The 26,622-nt window shown below is 42.7% G+C and overlaps 1 protein-coding gene across 1 annotated transcript in view; it reads left to right on the top strand.

Moving 5' to 3' along the window:
- The window catches only part of ST8SIA2 (ST8 alpha-N-acetyl-neuraminide alpha-2,8-sialyltransferase 2), a 395,574-nt gene that overhangs the window by 155,816 nt on the left and 213,136 nt on the right, over nt 1–26,622 (top strand). Inside the window, exons 2-3 of the mRNA XM_078684093.1 lie at nt 9,025–9,087; nt 20,814–20,942. Of these exons, the coding sequence (XP_078540219.1) occupies nt 9,025–9,087; nt 20,814–20,942 (192 nt within the window). The remainder of the gene's footprint in view (nt 1–9,024; nt 9,088–20,813; nt 20,943–26,622) is intronic.

Raw genomic sequence — 26,622 nt, 5'->3', positions numbered from 1 at the left:
GACTAATTCACTGTGTAACTTTACCTAGCCACACTTCCTCTGTCTGCAGACAGAGGCACTGGCTTCACCCTACTCTATGAAGCCTTTTCAGGACTACATATAACGTAATACAAACTCAACAGATGTTAGTCATAATTCTGTACATCAAACTCTATATAGTACTTTACCATAACCCTAGCTAATTTACTTAGTAACCACTACTCTGCTACCAAGTATTTACTGCTACAGCGCGGTTCCAGAAATCATTCCTAATCAATACTCACCAATTCCCTGAAACCTTAAAACATACAAATGAAGCATCAGTGGGGCCCATAACACTGCGCATTTACCCTGTTCACTTACACTTTGCTTCAAGGCTCTGGTGAATCGCAATGGAGAAATGCTGTAACATTTGTCGGAGCGTCTAAACCTATTTAACTATTTATTATTTACACCTGCAGATTTAAAACATTTTACCATGGTTTTATTCAGACTTTAATTATTCAGACACACCACCATAGCGGCAATGGATCTACTAGAATGAAAATTAGGCGTTGGAAGAATCAAAGACCAGCTTTTACTTCTTCATTTATCTAATTTTTATTCAGAACAAAACTTTATCATGTCTGACATTTTTGCATTAGTAAATCTTTATTCAGTAAGAACTTAAACATTATTTCAAAATGATCATTTTATTTAGAGCTGAAGAAAAATCGCTTTATTTTAGAAAACAGTTAAAGTTTAGCACAGAAACAGATAGTTCCAAATTCAGTCTCTCCTAACATCCCTAACTAATACCCTCATCTTATCCTTAAAATCCTGCAAACCAAACAAGTAAAAATCATTAGGATCTTACATCCAGGAATCGGTCAGCAATCGGGCAGCATCTCCAGTAGAAATCGGAAAAGCGACCCCTTCTAGCTAAAACCAGGGGTTTTTATACTCTATTTCTCCAACTTAATCTATCTAAATAGTAACTACCATCACTTATTTGGTCTCTGATTGGACAAAATCGGGGTGGGTGAACATCTCTTCACCATTACAGCATCATTTTCACAAAATGTCAGCAGAAAAATAAGGGGTCTTTGTTTAAGTCAGTCCGTGGCCTAGGCAATCTTTGCATTTGAAACATGCATCAACTCTCCCAGGCTCTAAGCATTACATCGTCCGTGCTTGGCACCCATCCTAGGTTCCGGGCCATGGTAGCCTTGAACCTCCTCGAGCACAGGCAGTTCACTCTGACTTGCAGGTTTTGGCGCGCCTGCGCAGTTCAGCTCTTGCTCAGAGTTTACCCGAGCAGCCATCTTTCGCATAGGCCTCAGAGGCCACTTTTGGAACTATCATAGAAACAAACACAGATTCATGTTAATTATTTAATTTAAACCCGTTCTGTTTACCTCCCTCCTTACTAATGTTTCCCAATTAATTGTTACCTAGCAGATAAGCCACATAAATGCATGTTAAACTTACATTTTCGACCTCTCCACCACACAAATTAATACAATAAGCACATTTAAATTGCGTTTTGGTTATTTTTGAAGCTGTGCATTAATTCACAACACAATAACAGTACATATTAGCTAGTTTTTATTGCAACATGCAAGCAAGTTAGTTTTCCCCGTGTGTAGTAATAAAAATAATGTGTGCATTTTACTCTATGGTTGGTTAATTTAGCAAAATATGCAATCAGTAAATATTAACGTTATGGGACATTAACTTTGCCTGGGGTACACAAAATTTTGCGTTTGCCACCTCGCTCCATCAAAGCCTCACTTCCCATGCATTTTGTCCTGTCCACTTACGCCTTTCAGGTGTATCATTTATGAACCAAAAATGCAATTGAAGGGACAGGAATGGCACCATTGGCCACTTTCTCGAAAACACACATTAAGGCACAAACAAGCTACTAATAAGGTCGGAGGCTTCTCTATATGTGTGCTACCTGTGGTCCAAAAACGTCAAAGCATTTTTGATTAGGTATACTTGTTGGTACTCAAGAGAACAGTCGAGAACTATGCAGATTATCCCCAGGCCGGTTCTCTTTCAAGAGTTCAAGCTGATTTCCAGAGATATTAGAATAGTAGGAAAAATACTTGGAATTCAGAGGAAGAGGTTCTTGGAAATGTTACTAAACACGGTCCCTATTGACCAGGAAATTGAGCAGATTTAGCAGCCGCTGCACATGCCCAGAATTCAGTGGTTGAGTAGCTCAGTGTTCTACTCAAACTCTGGCCATCAGCAATGGGACAGACTCGGCAACAACTCTCAGACACTCAAGAACATCTGTCTTGACAACGTGTACCAAGTGCATGCTGTGAGCTTGTAATTAGTCTGCTTTATAAGAGGACATAATCAAAGAGGAAGCTATCATGATTTACATAAGAAGAGAGAGAGAACACTAAATAAAATTTATAATTTTAATCATTCTGAGACGGACATACATCACGCAGCTTTGGGACATAGGGAAAGTGCATGGCTGTAAGAATGTCGTATTATTCCACATTCTCTGCATCACATCCTCATCACCAATGTGTGGTAAACAAGTACCGAAGTCATAGTTATAATGGAAGAAGCTTTGTTAAGTGCATACCTCAGTGGTGGGCCTGCAGCCCAAGCAGCTCTGCTTAGACCCTCACTTTCAGGAAAACTGAGAAGACTCCAACACTTGTTTACAACAAGCAGCTTAAGTTTTGGGTAAAAGACAAACTACCGGAGGAGGAAGATCAGTACAGGTGTTGCTGTTTCTTTTCAGTGAACAGGTTTCATAGGTGTATCAATTGTGTACAGAGCTTGCAGCTGGTAAGCAGGCGGGCAGCAGTCTATCAGGATGGCTTTTTTGTCATTTTACTCCACGCAATGTGAGGGACAATGGATTTGCGACTATCAGTGCTTACTAAGGGGCCAACAAGGGGGGTAGATTGGCCCAAACTAAATGATAACCTAAGCTCTAACCTGGAAATGATTTTCCCCCACCCATGTAACAAATTCCACATGATTGAGTGTGGATGCTGACAGACCAATTGGCTTTAGAGGATTAGATAATATAGATGAATGAGCCCTTAAAAAGTCTGTTTCTGTGGACAAAACTCGTTGGCTGTCTTTGCTGTAACATTTAGAGTCCTGTTTTTAACAAGCAAAATAAAAAGAACATGAACATTGTTAAATTTGAATGGGACTTTTCTTGTGAAAATATTAAGCGTGGGGCACCTCTATTTGTATCACTGTATGGTTTTGACTAAAGAGTATCACCTAAGCAGAAGGCGCTTATGGTGAGTGCACATGGACATGAATTAAATTGCTTGCATTCACTCTTGTTGGAACACGGGGGAAGTGCGGTCAGATCTCCGGGCCACTGCTTTGCTCTTTTGTTGTATTAGTTTATCAGAATGTGGTCATACGTTTCAAGAGTAGGTGGTTTTGCAGACAGTTTTTAAAGGATGTGAAAAATATCAACTGTCTAGCAATTGAAGGAAGCCGTTTCAGACCTTTGCAGCAAAAATAGAGAACTACCGGTTTTTTGTGGAGACTTTGTTGACTGAATTATTTCTGATTGCAAATGACTGGTGCCGTAATAGTGTCTGGTTAGTATCTGTCTGATATTATTAATTGTTTCTCTTATAATAGAGGTGTTTACTTTCAGGGCTTTGTAGATAATGCTACGTATAGGAAGCTTTGGGGCAGGAGCCACTTGTGTTCAATAGGAGCAGATATTTTGGGATTTGATTTCTTTGTGTCTTTGCCCATTCGTCCAATATCAGACTGGGACTGTGTCGTAGTGTCATCTGGCAAAAGTATTGTTTTCTAAATATAGTTAAAAACATTATCGCCTCATTGAAGTTAATAATGAAAATCAGTACACATGGTGTGATTATTATGTAAACAATGTTTAGGACATGATATTAATGTCTGCCAATATTTTTATCAATGATATTCTGACATACAACTATTCGTTGAGTTACTGGCACTTATTTTAATGGGGCTAGTCAGAGAGCAGGAGTGAGGATGGACAGCCAATATTCTAGTCTAGTAACTGTCAGTGCCTGTATCACTTATTTGAGATCCTATTTGGAAATAAAAGTCTAGACAACTAGGTTTAGTTTTCTGTCATGTATTTTGAAGTGGTATTTCTTTAGGTTGTTGATATAGGTTCTGCTATTGACCATTACAAATATATGCAAGCCATTTACATATTGGTAGTAGGAGAGGTCAAGGAAGCTAAATATTCACCTAGGGGTTCAATACATAATCTATAGGAAGCAGGACCTTTGTTGACCCTTGGGAGACACCAAAAGTACAGCAGCTCCCCCATCTAATACCCCTTGTTCACTGAAGTATGAATTTGATCAAATCTGGTGCTACTTGTTTTAGAAAGTCTTTTCTCTCATTAAGGGCCAGGATATAATGCTGACCTCAGATTCTCTTACACATTGTACGGTGTTTAAAATAGCACTTCCTTACAACCATGATGAGAAGAGTGTGCACGTGGCCAGAAGGTAAACAAGATCAGTACGTATGTTCTAACTCATTAAGATTTTTTTCAGGATATCTGTGACTACTTATTTTTTACTAGAACTAGTACAAGATAGTGTGTAAAACCCTATGGTCACTTTAAATTAGAATGAATTCAGAACCAAGAGTGTCTTCCATGATATCATGCCCGTGGCACACGAGGGTGCTGATTTAGGGAGGGAGGGATCTGTATAATTTCTAAAGCTCCTATCACGTATCTGGATTGGTGAAACCCATCCTTAGTGATTCTCTCTTCTGCCATCTGTGGGCTTCTCACTGTAGAGATACAGTATGCCATGAATAACCACTGGGATATGCATAATGCATAGGCATGTGCATCTAAGTCCCAAACTACAAACAAGTCTAAACAGATGTATTCAAAATATAAATTAGTACTAAAGTATTCACCAATTAGTACATTCTTTTGGATTTTGGGGGAGGGATTTTTTTTTCTTATGCAATGGATTTGCTACAGCACGTTCTCATGGGGTATATGAGAGGGCAGCTTCAAAATGTATTCTTCTCTCTCAGATCACGAACTTTCAACACCTGAAGGAATTTTGCCCTGGAGCATGTATGTAGGGCAATATGGGCTGACAGTTTAAGGATTCCCGTGTGTGTGTGCGTATGCATGTGTGCGTACGCAGCACCAGTCCCAATCAAATAAATGATTTATTCTCAAGGAACAGATTATGTATTTATCTTACAAAAGGGCCACAAGGCCCTTTTGGTGGATTGAATTTGCCCTGAAAGTGCAATAGACAGATGTGTTCTTCATTGTGTAGCCAGAAAATTATCAATTGGGCTTCTAGCACAAGTTTTTTAATCACTCCTTCTTTTCAGACTACAGGCACTAACATTCCATCTAATTTGTACATGCATATGAATGGCTTAAACACACTGCATCATGCATCTGGGGTTGTCTGCGTGATTTGTTGAGTGACTTTCAGTCTCTCATGCTTGCACCCATTTTCCCACCCACTTGCTAGACACTGATTCATTAACCATCCACGATCACTCCCACTCTCATACTCTCTGCATTCAGTGACTGACCCGTTCTTATACCATACAAAAACACACAAACTCGCCTGTCAGTTTCCAGTCCCTGTTACTAACAAAATGCAAGACCCATTGACCTTGACAAGGCTTGTTCATCTTTCCTCTGTATAATCTTTTAATTTTCCCAACCCCCACTTTTTTCACTTACTTTTCTTCTCTTCTCAATTGTGCTGTCCTTTTTCTTTTTTTACCTAGCTTTCAATACTAATGCAGCATTCAATTGTGATCCCTACACAGTTTCTCTGGTTTGCATCTCCAGTGTGTTGGTCCCCTTTATAATTGTTGTACCAGAAATAGATGAGATTGGTTGCAGTCATTCTTCTGTCAGTTAATGTCAATGTAGGGCGTTGCTTCTGGGGTCAGGTCACTCGTATGTCAAATCAGTGATTCAGAGAGGAGCATCACATGCTTTGCTTGCATGTTATAACCAGTTGCGGTCCGTGGAGGTAGTTTTGTGGGGTGGAAAGGCAGGGCGGGGGAGGGGCAGGGTGGGGGGTAGTAAACACAGGAATATGAATGATTGGAGGTAAGTAAACAATTAAATAAATAAAACTAATTTTGTTGTGCGCCCTGCATCACATTTAAAAAAAATGTTTTATTTATTTTATTTTTATAGATTTTATATACATAGTACATCATTGTTATATGGGTTTTCCGCAGCAGGTAAATGCTAATCGACTCAGCAGTGTTTACTAGCAGCTCCCTGTAGCAGGTCAACTGTTTATCAGGCAGAGAACATAAATTGCCCTAGTTTTCCAGGCACTGAAATTCTTATGCCTGGTATTGTTCTTCATGTGTATTTTTATTCGGGACTGCAAGCTAAATGGATCATTTGAAGTCCTAATTTGTCCATAGTTTGTGGAAGTACTTTCGTTTTACAGGTTTGCATTATTAAACATATGTAATGCCAGTAAATTAAATTGAAAATTAACACCGTCAGGAGTGAAGGTAGCACACACAATTGTCCTTACCCAACGAAATGTACTGGTCCTATTCCTACACTGCCACTTAGGTAGTTCAGAATGCATGCCCTGGTGAAGAGTTTGAGAAATGCAGTGCTAGAGGTTAAATTCCAGTGGGAGTAGACTTAGATTTCACCCTTATGAAAGCAATCATTTATAATAATGTATTTGAGTTATGACACTGTTATTAAACAGCTAAGTGAAAACTCAGTTTGTGGTATGCACCATTTAAACTATTCACATTCGTGTTTTTTGTTGAGAGGAAAACTGTTGTACAGCTCTTCGAATGTGCCCGTTTGAACTCTCGAACAGCATGTTTGTTTTTGAAGAATCGTCTCCAGATTAGGGTCAGGAGCATAGTGGACAGTTTAAGACTCTCAGTAGGTTTTGTATTAACCGGATTGAGCTGATTCAACACTCCGGGAATTTAAAAATGACTTTGGGAAGAGGACATGAGCTCCCTAACTAATCCCTGCATCAAAACACCGGAGCTTTTGAGAGTGAATATTGTATGTTGTGGGATGAGAGGAAAAAAATATTGTAAGTATATGTGTGCATTTTTAAGTAAATGCACCATTTTCTTTATCGAATATTCGTTTTCTCTCCCTATAGAATATTCTTTAGAAAGTGTTGCAAATTGCTTGCAAAAAAAAAATTCTGCATTAAATCTGGTGAAAAATCCAAATTTAACATCTTGTTTTCTTTTTTTTCCTTGGCACGTTATTTCTTAGATTCTCCCCCCCCCCCTGTATTCAAGCTTATTTGATATCTTTGTTCGTTTAAAAAGTTGCTTCCTGTTCAAACACTGCGTTTTTCTAATGAGTTTCTCCCAGTTGGGCAGCATGGATATAAGGCTTTATTTCCTTTATCTAAATTGTGCACATACAGCTTCTGCCTTAACCACAGTTAAAAATTCCTCATTAAGACCGCACTGCAACAGAGTCCGAACTCATCAGTGTTTTTTTTTATTGCTTTACTTTCCAATTTCCCTACTCAATCTTTTTTGAGGTTACTTTGCTTTAAATGTGCAATCTGTTTGGCTGTATAACTTATTTCAGTTGTATTGTCTTACTGTAATGGGCTGTGTCTCTGTTCCCAGTGCTAATTCCTCATTCATATGTCCTCTAGCCAGTGCTGCAACTGCTTCTCTGGCCGGTCGGTAACTTCTCCATTCTACGTCCTCTAGACAGTGCTGCAGCTGCATGTCTGTTCACAGTGGTAATTCCTCTATCTAAGTCCTCTATACAGTGCTTCTAGCTGCTTCTCTGGTCCTGTCAATAACTCCCCATTCTATGTCCTCTAGCAGTACAGGCAGTGCTCCAGTGGTAATTCCTCATTCTTAGTCCCCTAGATAGTGTCTCTGTTCATACATTCACTGCATTTGGAGCCATAACACATAGGTAAAAGTCGTTGTCATTTACAAGGCCAATATCTCTAACTCTCAAAAGTGTGAGACCAATTGCATTGCAAATGCTAGTTTTGGCTTTTCTGCCTTGACGTTGCCTTTCAGTATTGCACTCCTTGGACCTTATATGGTGTGGGAGGGTCCTGAAAAAATGCTCAAGTACAGAGCTGTCCTTATCTGGCCTCTTGAGGCTCCACTGGTGGAGGTCCTCTGTTGCCTTTATCCCCTCCCCTGCCCCCACATGTTCTACTTGTTTCAGTCAGCTCTCTGTATAGCTTTTCCATGAAAGGACCTCACAACAGAATGCGGCTGTATGACATTACAACGCATGCTTTTACATCGCATGCCTTTACAACGCAAGTATTACAACGCAGTCCATTACAACGCATAGTGCTTTGGGGTGCTGGATAGTGAATAGTTTAATTTACAATTCCAACTCCAGTCCCCGTGGACACTAGGGAAGGTTATTGGATAGTAAATTAACCTATTCCCTATCCTAGAGCGCCCCCCAGAGCAATGTGTTGTAATAGTTTGCGTTGTAATGGTTGCGTTGTAAAGGCTCTGCGATGTAAAAGTTGCGTTGTAATGGTTGTTTACCCAGGATGCTTATATATATATATATGAATGAAAATTGAACGGTCTTTATACATTGATGAGTTATTTTTTTTAATGAGCAATGCATTCACATTCGCTGTGTGGGATGAAAAGAGGATGTGACTTCACAGCTCTGGTTGTCTGGAATTCCTTAATATAAATTTATGGGTTCGGAAAAAAACATAGAAAATTTGCATAATAAAGAGTTGCATAATAAAAAGTTGTGCAACTTTCCTTCACAGCCTCACTTTCAAGGCTTAAATAGTTTTCATCACTTAAGATTGCACATCATGATTTTGTTAGCTTAATTAAGGTATATATTTATCAATGGGCTCCTTTGCTGTGATGAATTTTATTTATAAAACAGATTTGTTATATTTAGTTTGGCTTTCTAGGTCTCTGTCAATACTTGTATGCTTCTAGAATTGTTCATCACCGGGAATCCACAGACAAGTGAAACGTTTGGAATGGGAAAGCCATGCATTTTTTAGTGATAAGGTTCCCTTTGTCTTTCAGGGCTCCCGGAGGCAGTGGCACAAGAAGATCATCTGCGAAAACCATCCCCAGCAAATCTAATAGGTCTGTTGATGAGATTGCTCTGCTCGCTTACTGAACGCTGTGTTCCCCATATCACTGCCTCGTGCTCCTTTTTTATTCACCTGCTATTCGCTGATGGTAATCGATGTTTAATTTTCTTTCTGCAAAGTCGTTTTCAAATGTGCAGAAGTTCACATTTAAGAGTAGAGCAAGCAAAGATTTCAAGTTTCGCTGGTGGGTGCAGTGGCAGTTTATGATCTTTGAAAGATGTAATACCTGTCGGGAATTCACCACATTTGTTTCAAAATGTGCCACACTCATACTCACTCGCTCTCCCATTTACTCTCTTCCGCCTCAGTCACTCTAACTCACATTCTCTCATTTACTCATTGTCACTCCAACTCACCCCCGCTCACTGTTACTCGCACACAAATGTACTCATACTTGCTGGTTTGCATTCCCAATTACAAGCATACTTACACACACTGACCCATTCACACTCCCTGACTCTGGGCCCTGGTGCTACTGCTCCTGCTGCACCTTTGTTAACTACTACTCTGACTCACAATCTTCAATCACTCACTCCTAATACACCCACATTCTTTCACTCACTCTTTTATACTCGATTTCACATATTCATACACACTCAAACTTAGATTCCAACTCACTTAAACTGCCATTGGCACTCACAAACACACTCACACTTAATCTCATTCACAAGCACATAAATACAACAGAAAAACATTGTTTGATGTGCCTGGCTTTCTTTACAGCAGAGCAAGAATCTGGTGGTGGACACTGGAGCCAACAAGCCATGATACCCCACGTGGAGTCAGCCAGAGTTGTAAGGGCAGGTTTGAAAATGGAAATATGCACCTCAATCCCTCTCCCAGCTCCTTGATAAGACTGGAAGGCAGCCCTATAAGCAGCAGGGACAGAGCAGGGGATCTTGCCCGGCTACTCTGTGTGGCTTCTCATTGGCCTCTGGGATGCACTGGTGTGCCCCCTGAAAGCAACATTTTAGCAGATATACTGTGCTGGCTGAGGCATGCGCGCTCTATTTACTAAATAAAATGGATTGTGCCTTTGTGAGGAAACCATAGTTTAAATACAGCCCTCAAATTTGTGCAATCCAGCACTCTATAGCTGAGTCATGCCTCAGCCCTCTCAGACCCTCCCCCCCTGTCACCAGGAGCCTGGAGAGGAGGCAGAGAAGGCTGACTTGCGCACTGGCCGAGTTCATAAAAACACGATAGTTCTGTTTTCATAAAAACGTCTACATTTAATAATGTGCTGTGTCAAGATGGAGAGATAGGGAGCAAAATGTGTGACCTCACAGGAGGCATTGGGGCTTTGCCCTGGAGACCCTGACAAGGAGCAGCCTCTGGGTGTGTGCCTGTTTGTCGTGAATGGGGACCATGTTTGCCAGCTTCAGGAATAGCTCCTTAAAGTACTCAAACTACTCCATGAAGGGCATTCAAGGCAACAAAGTATGGCACTGAAGGAGCACTGCGACACTTGGCGGTAAGCGTGGACCCTCTGGGTTGAGAGAAATCTTAGAAGGAATGCCAGCCTTTAATGAGAGCAGCAGTTAGCAGGAACGCTTGTGCACAATAGTGCCTATGATTTATGGGGCCTCACCAACTAATCAGATGCTCAAGTTGCTTATGCGTTATTTATTCAGCAAACAAGGCAATATCAACGTTGTATATGATTGATTTGATTATGCCTGAAGAAAAACCTTTTCCTAACTGCTAATAACCGATGCCCAGTTTAACGAATCTACACAATACTCTCCATAAATATGTACATGGAAGTAGATTACATCCCGGAATATTTAATGAAAATGTTTTGTGTGTTAGGATTTGTAGGGTTCCAAAAAGAATGATTTTTCATTCAAATTTCCATGGAAGTTTTTCTTCCTGTTACAGTAAAAAAGAATTGAACGGATGCACAACAAACTTGAACTAGACACAACTATTTTCAGATTGTGTTTGAGGCAATTCCATTCAACGTCTACTGACAAAATTGAAAAAGCAAACTTATTGCATTTCAACGTGTTTTGCTTGCGAATCAATTTAGAAAATAAAATTCGAATAAAGTTTTACAATATGCTTTGTTGTGAAAAGCTCATCATATTAAGTCCAAGTGCCATTCTCCGGACATAGTTGCCGACTAGTTGTATAAATGGGGGCACCTCATCATATGGAAAAACAGTGGCACACAATTCCCAGAGAAAATAAAATGTCTTTCTTTCCAGGAAATAATACACATTTAGTCACTGACTCGGTAAATTAAACATTTGTTTTGAAAACTTGTATGCAAATGCTTCCATTCCCTGATAGACATGGGCCCAGTTTTTGAAAACTATGACGGAATGCAGCGTAGCCCCCAAAAAGGCTGCGCTACGCGAGAGCAGGAGAACGTCGTATTCACAGAGATATGGCACTCTCCTCTCTCCCTAGCACCAGCACTTTCAACTGCTGTGCGCCAAGCATACACCTTAGCAACACAGTACTAGGGTGGTGCCTGAGTTTAGCATTGGTTTTGTACAGGAAAGCTATGCCTAGAACGACTTCAAAAGACTTCTTACTTTTTATGTGTACTGCACAGAACAGCACGCTTGCAAAGTCAGAAAACAAAGGAGAAATGAAAATATTTCCCCCTTTTAAGACCTGCTTTACAGCAGCATTAATTTATATCATTAAACCCTGTCCAATGATGTTGGTAGATAGGGTTTAGCATCAAAAAGCTTGTTTGGTTGCATGGGAAAGCCCATGCACCACCATGTGATGCAAAGTACTACAAAGCAGTGTTTTGAGCAGTTCCACGTTACTTTTCTACACAAACTAACGCTAATACCAATTAACATTAGTTTGTTAAGCTCCAAAAAGGTTTAGAGGCGGGTTAGCATTACATAAATAACGTTAACCCAAAGCTATACCACTGAGTCTGGGCCATAGAGTGACAGTATGGCATCCATCTCCCCTTTCCTATTAACCCTAAAGCTGACATTGACCCTCACCTAAACCGCAGTTCTGCACTGTTAGTCAAACGTTCCTAATTTTAATTCTGGAAAGGAATGTGCAGCTTTGTTTAAAGAGATGGTAGTTGTAGCAGGACCCAGTTGTATTTTTCAAAGAAGTTCACGATTAAGGCATTCTTGGGAAGAAAGACTGAAAAAATGCTGTTTGAAGTCCGTATCCAATGTATACTGCAGGCATAAAACATAGCAGAAGGTTAGGCCAGAGCTTTAGGTTGTTTCGAGAGGGAACTGTGCCCAGAGCCCATTGGTCATAGTAGCAAGCTTTGTTGAGTGGGGAGTGAGTTCAGGTTTGTTAAGAAATGGGTAAGGGTCCCACTTGGAGGCTAGGGGCCTGGACCATGCTATTAAATGGTGCACTATGTGAATGTGTATTACTTTATGCCCAACATATGGCGAGTGCCTGCTGGGTATAGCAGCAGCACCTGTCCAGGAAGGAACTGTTGGCAAGAGTACAAGGGACAGGCATACCCACAGACCATGGGTGCTGAGGATTGCAGTGCTGGTTACAGGGCATGGTCAAAAGCCACTTTCTGTACCGTGTGCATACTGGGACTGAAGTACTCGATACACAAGATGAACAAAAATCACATGATGTGTTCAGTGTTCATGGTCTCACGCTGTGGCTCCTGGTTACAGGGGCCAGTTTACTTTTTGTTCAGCTGGTTTTGAGTTATCAGACAAATAATGAGCACCTAGTGCACATGCACCATGCTGTACATGTCCATAAATATTCAAGAATACCACATAGCCCTTCACGAACAATAAAAGGCATTGACATGCACTGATTCAGTGGATACACGTTTGTTTACTGTTGACATCAGTATTTGCAAACATTACCTGGTCACTAGTCATGAACAGTAAGAAATAAAACCACCCACAAACTTAAGGGTAGGTGAAGACAGATGCTACAAGATGGTGCTGTCTTGATTTGTATTTAGTTGAAAATATTTATAAGGCACTACTGCATTTATGGATCAAAACCCTTCCTCATAGATTCTGGATTGCTAAAACCCTCTGATATGCTAGGCCAAGTATCTGTAGTGCACCATACATACTTGGAGACACAGACTAGTTGCTGTACACATACTTTGAGCTAGGCCTGGGTAAAGCACACGCCTCCACTATACTACCCTGATGTTAGTTGACAAAACATGGAAAAACATTATTTTCCCCATTAGATATGCGTCACGATATTCCTTAATGACGCAGCAAACCAAGCTCTATCCACTTCTATGGAGGTAGTAGCGATGTACTGTACACCTACATAGAGCTGGCAATGGATGGGTCCCACACCACTCATCACAATAGTTTGGTGCTACATGCAATATGATGTATATTAAGGTATTTAGGACTAGATTACACATTTATTACTGTACATCTCACACATACTCTTTGCTATTTACCTATATGGAACCAGAAGTGACGTTCTATATGCATGCATAAAGCATAACATGTGCAAAGTCTATCCTTCCAAATCTACTGGTACCTGGAATATGTATATCTCAATCACATATTTGAAGGTATTATTTCACTAAGGAGGTGCTGTACCTCCACATGGTGCCAGCTACAATCTGCAAGTCAGCACCACATGGAATGTGATATTGGCAAACATATGATATCAGCCACATGACTGAAAGACATACCACATATTTAACGCCTTAACCGCTGCGGCAATTCAGCGTGGTGCGGGCATTCCATTGAGTGGGCGGAGCAGCGTCAGCAAACGGACGTGCGCAGCACTACCGAGGTAGTGCTTGTGACGGCCATTGGCCAATGGGCGCTCGTAAAGGATTAATATAGGTAACAAATTATATTGGGTTAAAAACCAAACATAAGCAGATGTTCACAAACATATAACAAAATACATTCTCAAAGTCAGTGCTGCAAGAGGGAAATATCAATTGGTATTCAGGAACATATGTATCCCAATATGATGTTCGCAAAGATTAACACTATCAAAAAAATTGGCCTAAATTTTCTTCTTACTAAACCAACATGTTCTATTAGCAACTCCACATCTCTTTTTAATATTATATCAGCCTCACGTTTATCAATACAAAGTAAATGTACTAAAACACTAAAATTAGACTGTAGTTAACATTCATTGTATGTCAATAATGGGTACAACCCAAAACCAGAAAAGTCTTGGAATTACAATGGTATGGTACTACTTTAACATTAAACCCTACCCTCACCATAATCACATGAAACTTTCTAACATTATTTCACACATAGGTGTCGATCATAAACAAACAAAGTGCAAACATGTATGCCCAATAAGTTGATTGTCCAGTCAAATACTAACTTTTGTGATAAAAGTGGCATTTAATACAGTACACTATCCATAATCTCTTATGAATGGCCCACTAGAAAAGAGATGAGATCTAGCAGCGAAAGTGTTGGTTTTGGAAGCATGCAACTTAATTTATAATTTTACCTTCTTCCCACTGCACCAGGTTGTGTGGTCCTGGCCATATCACATCATCATTGCCTGATCTGAAAAATGTGCTCGGAACATGTCTATTGCTCAGTATTAATTGGTTCATAAAATATTGAACAACTTTCCCACAGCCACATACGACTTGCTGCTGGGTAGACATAATTATTCTTGATACTGTGGAAAATTTGAAAATATTTGAATATGTCAATGGCTTTTATGGCATGTCTATTAAAAACAATCACTTAAAATGCAATAGGTCTTGCCTTTCATTAAGTTAAAGCCATTTGCTTTGCTATACAATACCATTAGCAAAGCAAATGGCTTTAACTTAATCAAAAGTGACACCTATTGCATTTTCAATGCTTGTCTTTCCTTCCTTCCCACCCGCCCTCACTTTCTTTCCTCCTCTGGGGCTGCAGCTTTTATCAATCACAATGCACCGGACACACTCAAAGGAAGCAATGACCCGCCCGTGATCCACCACGAGACCATCCTTTATTGTTGTGTGCCCTCCCCTCCTGTTCTCCCCCACACATACACGCAGCTTTACTACCCCCTCCAGCCGGCATAATCCAACTCCCAACCAACCTTTGTGCCGTTAGTGATAACAAACGTGCCACTGTGCCAAATATTAATTTATGATGCAAATACTTAAGCTGCTTATCTACCCAGCGGATACATACCAAGTGCAATCCCTGCAGCTGCCTGGAGCTGTTAACCTACGGCACACTTTGCTGTATACTCAGAGACAGGAGTGGCATGCGCTGGCGGGCCTGCGATGTGAGTATTAGTTCTAGTGTCTACCAGCACTGGGAGTGCCTAGTAAACCTGCGGAAGCTGTATTAAGCAATAAAGACATTGAACGTTTACATTGTGTGTGAAGAGGTTTGCAAGGGAAGCCACACGGACATACAAGTGCCCCCTCCCCTCCCTCTGCCTCCCAAGTGTTTGCAGAGTGCTTCACCGTCTAGCGCTCAGAGTCTGCCTTTACTGAGCTATATTCATGTACTTCTATCATAACCGTGAGGTGGGCGAGCAGCTCCGCCAAGTGTTGTGACAGCGTTGCAGAGGCTGCCAGAGCCCGTGTGTTGTCTTTCTTTTCTTCCCACCCACCCCCACTTTCTTCCCTCCTCTGGGGCTGCCGTACACAGTTAAAGGAAGCAACGATACACCTGCGATCCACCGCAAGACTAGCCTTCATTGATGTGTCCCCTCCCCTCCTGTTCTCCCCCACACATACACACAGCTTTACTACCCCCTCCAGCCGGCATAATCGAACTCCAAACCAACACTTGGCCAACATGGACCCACAGAGCCACCATAGGTGAACTGTTAACCGCTGGCTTGCAGGGGAGCCTCTCTAACCACTGCCCGAGCTAGCAGTCGGCCTTCCTACGTCACAAACAAATAAAAAAACTAGCAGCCCACTCTTTTTTTCTATTTCTTTACTTTGCAGCAACCGCGGCATCCAAGCATTACCTTTAACCATGTTAAAGTAAAGCACAGGTGCCGCGATTGCTGCAAAAGTAAAGAAATAGAAAAAATAAAAGATTTCTTTACTTTTTCAACAATCGCAGCAAACACGCTTTTGCTTAACATGGATAAAGGTAAAGCCTGGATGCCGCTAACTGCGCAAGTTACAAAAAAAAAAGGGCTACGGCAGACACAAATGGTAACACTACGACAGACACAAATGGTAACAAGAACACAAACAGCTGTCACCACTCCACTTGACTGTGAGAACAAACGCAATAGTAAAAAAAAAAAGTGCAGCCAGACATTATTAAACCCACAGTCTCACGCCGCCAGTGAAAGATCCAATCCCGGTGGACGTGGCCTAAAGCAGACAGGGTGGCAACCAGGAGGGACTAAAAACCCTCCAGTGCAATCAACCAAGTATGCTTACCATAATTAATGACGAGAAACGACTGAAACTTGCAGGCGGAGCGGACACATGACTTCTGGAACCATATTGATTCCAAGAAGCTCTTGCATGGCGAGCGCAGCGCATGCACGCTGCTATCACCAGGCGAGACATAAAAATGAAAAAATGTTGCTCCTTACTCCACCCCTTCACCTCATCTCTTCTTGTCGTCCAAACTCTCCTGGAGCGGGCTGCATTCGCTCAGGGCACTTGACTCTCTGTCCAATCTGCAGATGTTCATTAAAACATTTTCCTGGTCTCCTTGCAGCTCACTGTGCGTTTCGGAATCATTGTTATTCACAAACACCTGACCCCCTGTGTGTGTCTAGGCTTTGTAAACGTCAGGTTTAAAGGCAGTTTTGTGCAAGTTTAGTAGGGCATGCTCTGGTGTCAACAGCATGGAGCAAAATGAATGTTCACATATATTAATGGCAGAGTCACATTAATTATATGTCCCGAAGGCCTAAATGGGAAACAAGCACTTCAGGTGATTGCTCTGTAGGTGTACAGCGCAAAGAAAGACCGGTCCTTTCAAGAGATACTTTAGCTAAGAGAAATGGCCCTGTTTTCCACTGATTTAAATCGGTATTAATGCTCACAAGCACAGAAAGACACTGTGAAGATTTTCTTAAACGTAGTGAGAAAATCTTCAAACTGTCTTAAGCCGTGGCACCTATTTTAAGACACTCTCTAAAACTCTTTGTAAATCATGCCAGGGGATGTACATTTTTTCTTTATAATGTGTATCTATTTTTTGTATTTTAACAATATTGGCTACTGAGACAATATTCTAACATGACTGTATTTCAGAAGAAAATTTATCTTCATATGAAAAGTGAACCTTGCAAAATGCAGAGACGATTTTTTCGCGACTTGCCATTGTATTTCAATACTTCATTGTACAAACAGCCCAAAGAGTGGGCCAGTATGTAATCCGACATTTAAACACTCAAAGCTGTTTCCTCTCACTGTTCTTTTACACTTGCCATTGAACAATGAAAAACGATAGTAATAAAGGATAGAGTGAAAGAATCCGCGTGATTTAGTAACCTACTATTGGAGGGAGAAGCGCCTGTAACTTTCCCCTCTTCCCTCCATCGTTGGCATCGGTCGGCGTAAAATGCTCTGTCGCCCTCACTTCACAGAGTCTAAAACATCCTGCACCTCCCCTAAGTCAGCAGATAGGCCCTTTCCCTTCCACACTTATATGATGACCATTTCATCTGCTTCCTATTCGTCTGCTTGCAGAAAGACCTCTGTATTCCTACCGGCTGCTCCTGTATACTATCACCAAGGGACTGACAGTTCCGGTGCACTGAGCAACGTGAACAGGTACTAGGGGATACACGACAACAAATTGAGGCCAAAAAAGAGAATAGAATTATTTCGAAGTATTTTTAAGCTTAAGTGCTTGTCAACCATACGCACGCTGACTGATGGGCCCATTTTGGGTTGCTTTTTACCCTGCACTGTTTGAGCACGAGCTCCACTTATGAAGTTCTGAATCATTTTCGGTTTAAACTTTTACATGAAATGCTTGCAGAGTTTGTGGAAATTAAAATAACTAACTTTGACTAATTAGAAGTCCTGTAACTACTGGCTTCAGCAGTAAAATAAATATTTCTGAAGGGTGCTACAATGAATTTTAGTTGTTTGTCAATTGACCTAAAGCAGTTGCTGCAGTGAGCTAATAGAATGTGACTGCTCATTAAATCATACAATAAATTAGGTATCTCTAGCATAAGCAAACACTGTTGTAAGAGCTGTTTTCCCTGCATATTAAACATAAACCGAATTGGGCTGACGCTAACCTAGGTTGTGTTTACACTGTCATCCATCTTGCAACAACGTAATAAACTAGCACATGTTGACTATTGCTGTTTTTCTTGTCCTAAATACAGAATTGCGTGACACACACTAACAAACTGAGAATATTCCCATAGACTTTTCTCCCACTCTACCCAACCAGGGACATTTCAGCTGTCTCTGGCTATCGTAAACAATGTATCAAATGAATTGCTCAAGTAAACTGGCAGAATGCCTGTAAATATTATGTATTACTGCCAAAAAACGTCGAATGTAATGTATAGTGAAATGTTTACTTTCACATGTTCCCTATAGGTGCATATCCTGAGAAACGTACTTGTGTGCAAATATATACATTTCTTTGTTAAAAGTCTTATAAAAGGACCTGTACATTTCTATGAAGAGGAGACTACTTTCCCCACCTGTAGAAGCTGCCTCTATGCAGGATTTCACTCAGAACTGTACGGAGTTATTGTACTTATGGTTTCCATACTTTGCTGCATAATTTTCTGAAGGATTGTTTTCTGTAATACACCTATTGATTTTTATATAAAGCTTTCAAATTACAACCCTTGTCAGTCATTTTACAAAAATGTTTATCAGCTGCTACTGAGCCTAATTGATTTAATAGAAGGGATGGCTCCAGTCGGGAAGCACCAAAGTTTGTATGTGGACTACACCGCTCCCGGTCCTAGCCGTTGGCGTGCCTTATGAGTTGGATTTTAGGATACACTGGTGTGCTGACACTGTCAGGCCAGAATACTTCAATTAATTTAGCCAGTGATGCAACAAGAAGGTTTAGCATGGCCAAACAAAGAACCAATAGGAAAAACGGCTTGCTTTTAAAGGTATAATGCAAAAGAGACTCCATATGGTGTTACTGGAAAAAACAGAAGCCAACATATTCCAATTCAGAGTATGGTCTCTCAGAGTAAATTTGTTTGACAAATTGCCATGTGCTATTTGTTTTGAAACGATGGTTGTTTAATAGCTATATCCAAACATGCCATACATTAGGAATTGGACTAATAAATGTTGTTACTGAAAACAATTAGGCAAAATATATTTAATAAAATGTCAAGTGTGACAAGAAGCCCATGCAAGTGTTTCTTCCTTCAAGCAACTCCAGACATAAAGAGGGAAATACCCACCAGTATGTGTATTATATTTTATAAAGCCCAGCAATCTTTCTTTATTGAAAGATTTCTAAAAAAGTAATTTGTTAAGGTCTTTGACCCTGGAATTATCACATATGTTATGATAACCTGCCTATTAGGAAGAAAAAGGGGGAGCTGAACAAAGGAATATCTGGATATCACATAATGTTGTTACTACATTCCTTCGATATTTCAAAATAACAGCGGCAGCTGCTCTGCTAAGGTGGAGGAGCGTCACCCTTGTCTCAAAATGTCAGTCAAGGAAAAATAAAACAATAATGAATGCGTTTTATTACCTTTTTTTATTTGCTTTCCTGCTGAGTCTTAGGGGCGAGGTCTGGGGGGTGACAGGCATTGAGGGGAGTGGTGGGTGCACTGCCTTCACTGTGCATGATGACCTGGCCAGCCGTCTCAGGCCGTCCAAAGCGGCATGTGCAGTGAAGATCTCGCCAGCCCCAGCGGCCTTGCTGGTTTGGAGAGATCAGGCACGGGCTCCCAGTCTAAGTGGGAGTGCAAATTTGCATTGGTTAGGCCAATCCTGACGCTGCTTTCATGCTGCCACCAGCAGCATGACGGCAGCGTCCCGTCACCCCCCCATATCTCTCCCCTCCCGCCCTTCTCTCTTCTCCTCCACAACACCAGCCGCTACTGCAAAATAATATGCAAAAGTCAAAGGGATGTGGCACTGTTTTACTGAATGAGGCACAGTTTATATGTCCCCAAATGTAAAACCCTCAGAACAGCACTGATACCATATGATTGGGAAATTGTTTACTAATAAGATCTAAGTTCTGCTCAGTAGAATAAAACGAAAACCATCTCAGATAACCCAGTCATATGGGAACATATTTTAAGAGCGAGTCCCTACTTTTCAACTGTACCCCGGCTTCACACAGTAGAATGATAATTTCCAAAAATTAAACTAATCTTCAGACAACTATTTTACTCTAATGGCATGTTCTTAAACCAACATTATTGTAAGTTCATAATCAAACATTTAGAGTATCCATTTAATGGGCTACAGTTGTTGTGTAATGACATAACAATTCAGTCCCTGATCCATACTGAAACGATGATAAATTTAAAATTTTTGATTTTGCAGCATCACAATTGTATTTCAAGCAAAGACTTGATGTACATAGGGTTAAATACCATATTCACTTCCCTCTCACATTCAAATGCAATCTGTTGCTCTATTTGCAGGGCATAGCATTTTTGTATGTTTATGACAGGAAACATTTATGTACATCAAGATTATCTATTGTAGTGGAACAAATGAAGCAGCTGTCATTTAAGCTTTTCATAGCAAGTGAAATGCATTTGCTATGCAAAATCAAAACCATGAGATATATGTTTCAGATGACAATAGATCATGTACTTTGCTTCTCATTTTAGAGCTGAACTAGTCATCAATGACTCCTCGTCTCCAGCTGCTGTTGACAGAAGCAATGAAAGCATGAAGTACAACATAAAAACAGACTCCTTGAAGTGGCGACACAACCAAACACTCTCCTTAAAGATCAGGTAACAATCACTTTCTTGAGGCATTTGTGTAAGGCCACGCTGTCTTTTCAGTTGCATGCCCTTGAATTGTAGTATATATCATCTATATTAGTACCATATGTTTGTTTTAATGTTGCCTCCAAAGCAGCTCCTGGTCCATTTCCGACAGTTAAAAAGTCATTAATTAATTATTTTGATAGTCAATGGCTAACTAATTACCAACAATATTTTTGGCCTAAATTAGGATTCCAGAATGATATATTTAAAACATGTTATAAAGCACTCCTGCATGCTGCATATCTATGTGTGTGTGCATGTGTGTGTATATAAATATATATAGATATACAGCAGATCTCAATTTCAATTGAGGTACAGAGTATACTTCTCCAAGTTCATACACTTTTGTATAACCTGATATAGTGCAGCTAAACTCTACTCTCAGGCCATACCAACCATATGAGCCATGGTAAATATTAAGCCTGGGTGGAATTCGTGGAGATCCGCTATGCGGAACTCTGCGAAGTTCAAAAGAAACTCGGCAGCGCTCCGTGGAGCTCTGCAAGTGGCAGAGTGCATTAGATAAATGCCGTTTGTGGTGATTTTCAGCGCCAGGTGTTTGTCCGCACTGTGCAATCATCACGACCAGCAACATGCATAGAGCAAGCAGGCGTTGCTTCCTTTCTGCCGCCCGAGTAGATTTTTTACTTGAGCAACAGCTTTTTCCACGTGAACAGTTTCTCAATGTGACCACTCGCAATGAGAAATCCGACCGCCCGCGTTGAGAAAACGCGCCAGGAGGTTGATTTTCCATGCTTGCTTACCAACTTGACATTGACCTTTGCGAAGGAGGAGAAATCTTGCCGAGAGGTGGATTTTTCTCGCTTGTGATCGCCAACTTGATGTTGACGAGCGCGAGCAACAAAAAAAACTCCTCTAGGCAGAGTGGAGTTTTTCAGAACTCCGTGAGCTCCGTATAATGCGGAGTGTTGAAAACTCCCCAAACTATGAAACTACAGAGTAAATATCCAATAGTGATCTTTTACTGCAGAAGTTGTTTTCCTACTATTGAGATCAGGATTTTCATTACCTAAGAAGACCCGATACAAGACCCTCCGGGATTCCTCCGATAGACTTCAGTCCTTTTTTAAAAAAGCTGGGTTTGGGGGCTGATATTATTTGAAACTAGATGAGTGTAAAATCTTCGGGCTCCGAATACATTCCACTAGGCTCAAAAGATGGAAGGACTGTGGTCTAGGAGAATTGGGTCTCTTTCTTACTTCAAAGAAGCTTATTTCCTGGCAAGAGGTCTAGATAGGGCAGGGAATCGACCAAAACCGGGGTTTTTGGAATATCTCCAGATTGTAAATATTATAAAGAAATATAATCTGTCATCGGGCGGGCTACCATCAGCCCAGGCCAATGCGCAATATAAAGCCAAACTGAAGTGGGTGAGAAATTGGTACACCTTACTGAGAAAGGGTGAATAGTCCCCTCTGGTTGAAGGAGTTCTGGCCAAAATAACCCATGAAACAAATTGCTCCTTCTCGGTGCAGGAGGTGGAGGAGATAGCTCACCTAAGAAGCAAGGCCCTTAGAGCAGCCAATTTTAAAAGGATGGCCTTCCTATCCCGTTGGTTGGTCTATCTCACCCCAAAAGCTCTTAATAAGTGCTTTCCGGGAGTGGAAAATAAATATTTCCGTTGTCAGGCTCAAGGATTGGCTCCATATATTTTTTACTTGCCCGAAACTTGAAATATTGTGGAGTAAGATCTTCTCTGCAATAAGCCAGGCCTTAAACAAGACTCTCAACCCGAGGCCGAAGAAGCTCTCTTCGGCATTTCCAAAAAAAGGTCGGATTCAACCAAGGCCGAAGAGACATACACGGCAATCTGCTCCCTAGTAGCCCGCTCCCTAATCCTCCAAAATTGGAGGTCTGAGGAGGTACCATCCTACCTTAAATCTATACTAATATTATAAAGAGAGAGCCCAAACCTTTGAGGCGGGTAATCTCAGGAACCACAGCACCAATCACCCAATACAGCATTGGAAAGGGCAGTTGCAGCAGAAGGACATAGGCTATACAGATGCCCACCATATACATTTGAAAGGTAAAAGAACCTTACCAGCAAAGTAGTCCCTTGTGGGCGTGGGCGGGCGCGACATGATGACAAAAAAAAAAGCAATCCTTAAACGTGTGCGTTGTGCTGGGGGCGTGTGCTGGGGGCGTGATCAAGGCCAATGGGCACGGCAATTGCAATTGCGCGGCAGCAAGGGGTGTGGCCAATGGGCGCGACAACTGGCAACAATCGCGCGGCACATCCACCCCAAAAAAAGTGTGCCTTGAGGGCGTGTGGAAAACAAACGTGTGCGTTGGTCTGGGGGCGTGGCCAAGGCCAATGGGTGCGGCAATTGTGCAGGAGCAAGGGGTGTGGCCAATGGGTGCGGCAATTGCCGGGGCTTAGGCGGGGGCATACGTGACTGATCGTGCCTGTGGGGACAATAACTGCACAGTATCCTGCGCTCTGTCAGCCAGTCAACTCTCTGCATAAAGGACCGTGCCTGCGGGGACACTAACTGCAGAGTCTCCTGCGCGCTGTCACACACTCAACTCTTTGCATAAACAAATTGACACCAGGCGCACAACATCAACCAGGGCTGGAGCCGGGCTCAGGCAGCGGATGACGCGACTAAGCGCGCCTGCTGGGACACTAACCTTTGAACTGACTGCACTTTCCCACACGCGCAGCGTCTCCAGCGCGCTGTCACCCACTCAACTCTCTGCTTCAACGACTTTACACCACAAGCACAACATCAAACAAAACTGGAGCCGGGCCTCAAGCGGGGGATGACGCGATTCAGCGTGCCTGCGGGGACACGAAATTTACAACTGAATGCACTTTCACACACGCTTACCTACGGAAGTGGAGTACATACACACTAGAGACATCTGCTAATACTTCTTACTCCGAGGTACACACAGTATCTGCAAACACATGCCTAACTATTGTGACACTTCATGCTAAAAATGGTCTGTACCGCGAGATTTTAAAATAAATTTCCCTTGCCTATTACACACATTCTATTTCATACCCAGACAACGTCGGGACGGGCTGCTAGTGGGTATATAAAATGCAAAGGACAAGGAGGTTCGAAGAGGCTTACGCAAAAAGAGTCGGGGTAACAAAAAAGTTTATTAATGTTTGGAGATTCAAAAAACCTTACAAAATTTGTAAAACCAAGCTGTTACTCTCTATGCCACTTCCTATATGTTATACAATTTTAAAAAAAGGCATTCTTTGGGTAGCACAGACATAAAATCGTTAAAAGGAATTTAAAAAAACACATACTATACATAATAAAACTAGAAGTTATTACATTTAAAAGCGAGGCAATTTCCATACGTTTCTCATTTTGGTACTATCTGATGTCTTATTGGATTGTAATCCCTCGTATCTTAAGTTTTACTTATTTCTGGCAATGGGATACTAGTAGGTTCCTCAATTTGATTTCTTTTGCTGTTCCTGCGCTAAGCGATTCACCCCTTTCAGATAGTTCCCAAGTGCAATTGCTATGTCCAGATTTTCCATTCCTATCAATAAGTTCAATCAATCAATCAATCATGCCATTTGTATAGCGCACTACTCACCCGGGAGGGTCTCAAGGCGCTTGGGGGGAGGGGTATGCTACTGCTCAAACAGCCAGGTCTTGAGTTGTTTCCTGAAGGCGAGATGGTCCTGGGTCAGCCGAAGGTGGATGGGGAGGGAGTTCCAAGTCTTGGCAGCCAGGTAAGAGAAGGATCTTCCTCCGGCGGTGGCTCTTCGGATGCGTGGTACGGCTGCGAGGGCGAGGCTGGTGGACCGTAGCTGGCGGGTGGGCGTGTAGAAGGTCAGGCGGTCGTTGAGGTACTTGGGGCCCAGGTCGTGGAGAGACTTGTGTGCGTGGGTGAGGAGCCGGAACGTGATCCTCTTGTCGACGGGGAGCCAGTGCAGGTTCCTCAGGTGGCTGGAGATGTGGCTGCGTCGGGGGACATCCAGGATGAGTCGGGCGGAGGCGTTCTGGATGCGCTGGAGTCTTTTCTGTAGCTTGGCTGTGGTACCGGCGTAGAGGGCGTTTCCGTAGTCCAGTTGGCTGGTGACGAGTGCCTGGGTGACAGTCTTCCTGGTCTCGGTCGGGATCCAGCGGAAGATCTTGCGAAGCATACGCAGGGTGTTGAAGCATGATGTGGAGACGGCGTTGACTTGTCTGGTCATCGAGAGGGAGGGGTCCAGGATGAAGCCCAGGTTGCGTGCGTGGTTGGTTGGCTTGGGTGCGGTGCCCAGGGCTGGGGGCCACCAGGAGTCGTCCCAGGCGGAGGGCGAAGATCCCAGGATGAGGACTTCCGTCTTGTCCGAGTTCAGTTTCAGGCGGCTGTCCTTCATCCACTCGGCGACGTCTTTCATCCCTTCGTGTAGGCAGGTTCTGGCGGTGTCGGGGTCTCTGGTGAGGGAGAGGATCAGCTGGGTGTCGTCGACGTAAGAGATGATGTTGAGGTTGTGCTGGCGTGCGATGGCTGCAAAAGGTTTCATGTAGATGTTGAAGAGGGTGGGGCTGAGTGAAGATCCTTGCGGGACGCCGCAGATGACTTCGGTGGCCTCGGAGCGAAACGGGGGGATGCGGACTCTTTGTGTTCTTCCGGCGAGGAACGAGATGATCCACTCCAGTGCCTTCTCTTGGATACCGATGTTGCTGAGGCGCTGAACTAGGGTGCGGTGGCAGACCGTGTCGAACGCAGCGGAGAGGTCCTGGAGGATGAGGGCCACTGTTTCCCCCTTGTCGAGCAGGGTCCGGATGTCGTCGGTGGCTGCGATAAGGGCGGTCTCGGTGCTGTGGTTGGCTCTGAAGCCGGACTGCGAGGGGTCGAGGGATCCGTTCGTCTCGAGGAAGGCGGTCAGCTGTCTGTTGACGATCTTCTCAATGATTTTAGCAGGAAAAGGGAGGAGCGAGATGGGGCGGAAGTTTTTGAGATCGGTGGGGTCCGCTGTAGGTTTCTTCAGGAGGGCGCTGATCTCGGCGTGCTTCCAGCTCTCCGGGAAGGTGGCGGTGTTGAAGGAGGCGTTGATGATGTTCCGGAGTTGGGGTGCGATGGTGGAGTCGGCCTTGTTGAAGACGTGGTGTGGGCAGGGGTCGGTCGGTGATCCGGAGTGGATGGTGTTCATCGTGCGGGCGGTGTCTTCGGTGGTCACCGTGGTCCAGGTGCGAAGGGTGGCGGTGGGGGGCGTTGGTTCGACGGTTGGGTGCGTGGGTGGGGCGCCGAAGCTGTTGTGGATGACGGCGATCTTGCGGTGGAAGAACGAGGCGAGGGAGTCGCAGAGGTCTTGTGACGGAGTGATGTCGTTGGTGCCGGTGCTGGGGTTGGAGAACTCCTTGACGATAGTGAAGAGCTCTTTGCTGTCGTGGGCGTTGTTGTCCAGTCGTTCCTTCAGGGATTTCTTCTTGGTGGTGCGGATGAGCTGGTGGTGCTTGCGGGTAGCGTGTTTGAGGGCGGTCATGTTGTCGGTGGTCCGGCAGAGGAGCCAGGCTTTCTCGAAGTTTGTCGCTTGTACACGTTGTCCTATCCCATATTTTATAAATAATGGTCTTAGGAACCGTTTTCTTACTTCTAGACATGTCAGCAGTCAAGTAGTATATGGAACATTTCACACTTGATCCCCAGGCCACATTTA

Source organism: Lissotriton helveticus, chromosome 3_1 (assembly GCF_964261635.1).
Source record: "Lissotriton helveticus chromosome 3_1, aLisHel1.1, whole genome shotgun sequence".
In the NCBI taxonomy this organism is placed as follows: Eukaryota; Metazoa; Chordata; class Amphibia; order Caudata; family Salamandridae; genus Lissotriton; species Lissotriton helveticus.
Note: the sequence above shows the minus strand (reverse complement) of the source record. Positions and strands in the feature narration are given on the sequence as shown.